The sequence below is a fragment of the Rhagoletis pomonella genome, unplaced genomic scaffold, assembly GCF_013731165.1.
Source record: "Rhagoletis pomonella isolate Grant_MI unplaced genomic scaffold, Rhpom_1.0 Rhpom_scaffold_00007, whole genome shotgun sequence".
NCBI lineage: Eukaryota > Metazoa > Arthropoda > Insecta > Diptera > Tephritidae > Rhagoletis > Rhagoletis pomonella.
In genome coordinates, this window is record NW_023458561.1 from 58,161,504 (window position 1) to 58,167,267 (window position 5,764).

The window sequence follows — 5,764 nt, forward strand, 5'->3', positions numbered from 1 at the left end:
TTTTATGCGAAGTCCATGACAATCACTAAACCAATTTTAATTCTTTCCTTTCTCAAATTAACAATCACTCTGATATAAAAAAAAAACACTAAAGCATTCTTACGTACCTGAACTGGGTCGATCGCTGTAGCGCGTGCAGTACACCCACGCTGGCCACACAATCGGCCCGCTGCCGCTCGCACCTGTGCCACTGGACTTTACAGCGCCGCCGCTGCTACCGCCGCCATTCGACTCTTCCGTCGACGTAGCTGCGCATTTCGCCGCTGCCGCTGAAAAATCACCATTCGCCGCTCCAGCAGCGCCAGGTGACTTTGCATGCTCAGAGGCGGCACCGCCATAGCTGCTGCTCACCGCGGTGCTATTAGAATCGCTGCTGTTTGTGCAGATATTCGCGAGTGTATGCGAAAAGTTCAGCGTAGCCGTCGAAGACGTTGTGGTGGTTGCAGTCGATGAAGCGCTCAAATGCGTTAGGTCAATGGCGATCGCGGAGTTGGTGGCATTAGCGCCAGCACTAGCCGAAGACGCTGCCGCAACTGCATTCACAGACGATGCTGCAGCCGCTTTCCGCGCACGTAGCAAAGCGCTGGTGCTATTACCGCCACCGTAGGTTTTCGTTGCGCGCGAGCTGCTGTTACACGCCGCCATGCAGGCTGCGCCCTCCGCTAGACGCCTGCCAAAGTCAGCTTTCAAAATATTGTCGATGCTAAATTTTAGCGCGGGCTCATTTAGATTGTTGTTGTTGTTGTTGAGGTTGTTGTTGGCATGATTGCTATGGGCATACGGAAAATGCGCTTGCATTTGCGCCTGTAGTTGGCTCAAGCTTGAAACGGCTGCCGAGGCGGAGGTGGGCGAGAGGTGCGTATGCGCTGTGGTCAAAGCGCTCAGCTTGCTCAGCGCGTCTGCGTTATTGGGAAAATTCGATTTATTTTGTTGCAATTGCGGGTGTTGTGAATGCTGCGCGGGCTGATTATTATTGGCTACCGCTGCTACAGCCACAGCTGCAGCTGCCGCCGCAGCGCTGAGTTGTGACATTTTTGTGATGGCCGTTAGTTGTGATTGTATGCCCGCCAAGTTGGACATTTGTTGTGACGCGCCTTGTACGCGCGCAAAAGCGCGTCTTTCCGCCGCAGCTACGCTCTCCACCGTGCTGCTGCCGCGCAACGTAAAAGCGCTGGCGCGCGCTGCAGCCATAAATTGCATTTGTTGCTTCACCAACTCCTCGGCGTACATGTGCGACTTTCGCATGAATTCCGTTTGAAAGGAAGCAGCGTGTGTGGGAGCTGCGCGCGGCACCATTGGCACCGGCATACGCAATGCGCTTGCCACTACATATGGATCGAGCATAGCGGTACCTGGTTGTAGAGGTGGCGGCGCCGGCTGTGGCTGCAATGTAAGTCCCGTCCCACTACCCACGCTCTCGTCGTCCAACTGCTGTATTGTATTGTCGTCCGTTGAGGCGCTCGAACGCGCATCACTGCCATCGCCGCCGTACGCTGAGGCGCCGGGCACATGTACGCTGCTAAAAGCCGACGGCGCGCACAATGCCATCATATTGCCAACATTACTCAGCAATAGCCGACGTTGTTGGTTGAAATCACAAAAACTGGGCGTCGTGTGGCTGCCACTAGTTGCCGCGCTGCCTCCCTCCTGCCCCACAGACAATTCGCTGTCCTCACTGCACAGACTAAGCGCATCATCGTCCTCTTCCACATCCTCACCCGCGTCTACTTCTACCCCGCCGTGAGGTGTTGCACCACCCAAACGTGTAGCGGCTGCTTTGGCTTCCAATTCGCTTATCGCTTGCGATCTCATATCCCCCTCTTCGTCGTCGTCATTGTCACCCACCACATCCATTTCATCAGCCGAATCGACCGCTTCGCATATATCTTCTTCCGGTTCCTCCGCCGCCGCCGATGCTTCCATCGGCGCGCTGGGTCGTCTGCTTTTTGCAGCTGTTAACGCTGCTGCGCTTGGGCTCAAGCGCGGACTTGTTACGCCATGCGCTTGCAACAGCATGCAATCTGGATGCATATCGACGCGTTGACGACGCAGGGCGTACAACTGCTCGAATAGGGGCGCGTGGCTATGCGAATGCGATGACAATAGGTTGGGCGCTTGCAGTGGCGGTGGCGGTGTTGTGGGCGATGCTGGGACTGACGATGTAACAGTAACGACAGACGGCGGTGGCGATGACGATGACCGTGACGATGACAGTGCGTGTTGTGTAAGCGATGCGCGCGTGGTCGCCACCGTTGACATTGAGCTACTTGCGTTGGTCAGCGCTGCGAAGGCAGCTGATAACGGCAATGGCAGCTATACACACCAGTTCATGGGGGCACATAAAGCGCTTTTACAGATAAGAACCAGCAGATACACTGTTTATGCAAAAAGCCGTCGGTAAGCTTGCAATGTGGCTTATAAAAGAGGCGCTACGCGGCGCGGCGCTTGCTGCCAAAAGCTTATAAAAGGTCAAGCGCTGCGCTTTCACAAACACAAATAACTATATACGCAAACGCACTCATAACGCGCGCGCACGATGGCTGCTGTCAGCGACAGTGTGTCAATTTCACTTTCTAAAATACCGCGCGTCGTTGATAAACAAATTTTTTTAGTTAAACGCGTTGGAAAGTTATTCACTTAATGTTCGATACGCGCTTGTGAAAATCGCGTCGGCAATTCACCAATTTACTAACTTCTAGTTAAAACTCGCAACATGCTTCCTCTCTATCGTTTTCTTTTCACATACACTGTTCACTTCACTGTTTCTTCTTCTTCCTTTTCGTTTATTTTCTTTCTTGGCTTAACTATTTGCTTTGTCGGTCGAGGCTATAAAATTTCCAAGTAAAAGAGACGCGCGCGCCCGTTCACTAACTCTTCGCACTGCTACTCTGGCCGAACACGTCGTTTAACTGAGACCGGCGCCGTCGCGTATAGCCGCACCACATGCGATCGCACATTAAACGCCTGCCGAGTGCCTCCGCGCGCGCCCTCAATCAACACAAATTTCATATTTGCCAGCACATAAGTGGCCCATATAGGCTCAGTCGCTTGCTCTTATGCTCATTGTTTGTAAAATTCAAGTGGTCCGCATCGAGTGCCAAAAGCAACAGCAGCACTACTGCTGCGCGCTCTCACGCACACATGCGCGCGCGAACGCTAGCACCACCACCACTCACGCTCTGCTCATCCGTGCGAGCCTTAAAAGCTCAGTAATAGGCGACGAGGTCCAATGGGAATGGGCGCAGTAGCGGCGTTGTTTTTGGTGTTATTGACTGCTTTGCTACAGCGCTGCGTTTCGCTCCGTGGTTTGACCAGTTTTTAGCCGCGCGCTACTGTGTGAGTGAGCGCGCTCGTGCTGGTTGCGCGAAGCAGCGCGGCAGTTTACAACGCACTAACACTTTTGCGCTCCGTTGTGTGTGGCGAAGTATATAAGCGCGCTATAGGGCAGCTGGGCCGGCGTGTGGTGAGAGTGAGTAGGCAATAGTCGTTGAGAGCGCGCCATGCGTATGAGCGAATGCAAGGGAGTATACAACGCGCGAACACCAATTTTCCTATTCGCACTTACGCCTGGGTTCCGTTGCAAAGAATTAACTGCTGTTGGTGTTTTTTATTCTTGATTATTGGCTTATGCGCTCTTTTCATTTTCAATTTATTGGCTTTGCAGCTGTTGTTGTTGGCTAGTTATATTTCACGCAATTCATTTTGCTTTTGCTTTTCAGCTCTTCTCTTTCGACGCTCTGCTAGTAGTCCTTTATTATTGTTGCAGCCTTAAAGCCACTGTTTTTGTTATCCTTTTTGTTTGTTGTTTGTTCTTCATTCATTTCCCTTCCGTTTCTCCAACACTTCTACCGGCCTTCCTTTTGTTGTTATTGTTCTTGTTGTTATACTGCCTTTAGTACAACCACTTTAATTTCTGCGGTTTCGCCATTGTTCTCATTGTTGTTGGTATTGTTGTATGTTTGTATTATTTTCCTTGCTGTCATCAATGTTGTTACCCATATTCCTTTTGTGAACTTTGCTGTAATTACAGTTGTGTTTGTTTTGTTGTTGTTGTTGTTGCTTATTGTATTATCAGCGTTGCAACACATCGTCGCTTTTCACATGTGTGTATGCATGTGTTCTTTTTATTTTTGTTGCTGCTGTCATTTGAGGTTATGTTAAGTGCTTGTATATTTGTTAATTAAGTGCGGCGTCGACATTTGAGCTCATTTTCGTTGCTGCCGAAGTTAGGCAAACCGTGTTGCTGCTATTATTGCTGCACTCGTCCTAGGTTGGTCGATAATTTGATCTTATTTAGACCAGATTTTCAGGCCATTTACGAAATGCACTTTGAGTTAGGAAACATAAAATATAATTAGCACGTTAAATTTTTTTCAAACACCAGGAATAGGATATAGGTTTTACTGAAATTTTCAACAAAAAAGAAAGATATGTTATTTACATTATAATAAGCATGGTATATGTATGTATGTTTCTAAAGTGCTAGAATGCACTCCTCGATAAAATTGTTAGTTCAGCAACATGTGACCCAGTTACATTTCCACTTCCGTAATTTGAAGCACAAAATTGTTAAAAAAATACCATATATATTAGGGTTGTGATGCACTTAGTGCTCTTGTAGGCATACCGCCCTTCCCAATTCTAATAGAGAGGGAGGCCAGTCTCTCGGCACTGAGAATCCTAAACACTTCCGAGTTAAAAACCGGAAACATGACAGGTCATATGAAGGTCCTTATGAAATTCACAAATGACCCCATAATGCATATGAGGGACTCAGTAGCTCCGATACTAGCAATTTCTAGGAATTTCAAGGTATCTATTGCGGACCGAGCATCCTGGAGCACAGGAAACCCCTACACCAAACCCGGAGCTGAAGTTTGGTACACTGACGGATCAAAACTTGAAGATGGAAAAACAGGAGCTGGTATATTTGGGCCAAATTTTAAAAGATCGATACCAATGGGCAGCTACCCCACCATTTTCCAAGCAGAGATTCATGCGATCGATATCTGTGGCAGAGAATGCCTCAGAAGAGGCACATCCTCTAAAAACATCTGCATTATGTCGGACAGTCAGGCTGCCTTGCTAGCACTGAGGTCCCACATAATAACATCCAAACTAGTGTACGACTGCCTCAACACCCTTAACGGTCTTGGAAGCAAGAACACAGTATTACTGGGCTGGGTGCCGGGGCACGAGGGCCATGACGGCAATGAACAGGCGGACCGCCTAGCAAAACACGGAGCTACCACACTATTCCATGGCCCGGAACCCTTCTGCGGGCTCACCAAAGCCCACTTAAGGGAGGTCATAAACAAGTGGGTCGACAAAAAATTCGAAAGGCACTGGAATGAATGTCCGGGGCAAACACAAGCTAAGCGGTTCATCTGTCCATCACAAGAAGCTTCAAAAAAGCTCATAAATCTAGGCAGGGAGGACCTTCGAACTCTCACTGGGTACTACACGGGACATTGTTCCCTGCGTTATCACCTCAGTAAAATGAATCTTTCAGACACGAGCGTCTGTCGCTTCTGTGAGATGGACGAAGAAACGCCAGAACACATCCTTTGTGAATGTGTTGCTCTCGCTAGACGCAGACTCGCTCACCTAGGTGGTACAACACTTAATCCATTCGAAATATGGAACAAAAAGCCCACCGAAGTGCTAGCTTATATTAAAAGCATTCATATCTAGGGTAAAGGGCCACGCACAATATACCACCTTAGAGCACGCAGTGCTCAAGGCTCATAATAATAATAATAGG

The 5,764-nt window shown here is 49.0% G+C and overlaps 1 protein-coding gene across 1 annotated transcript in view; it reads right to left on the minus strand.

The window, feature by feature from the left end:
* The window catches only part of LOC118743165 (homeobox protein invected), a 242,215-nt gene extending 240,663 nt beyond the window's left edge, over positions 1-1,552 (minus strand). The window contains exon 1 of the mRNA XM_036475697.1: positions 108-1,552. Coding sequence (XP_036331590.1) covers positions 108-1,551 — 1,444 coding nt within the window. The 5' untranslated portion in view covers position 1,552. The remainder of the gene's footprint in view (positions 1-107) is intronic.
* Positions 1,553-5,764: the final 4,212 nt, after the last annotated feature.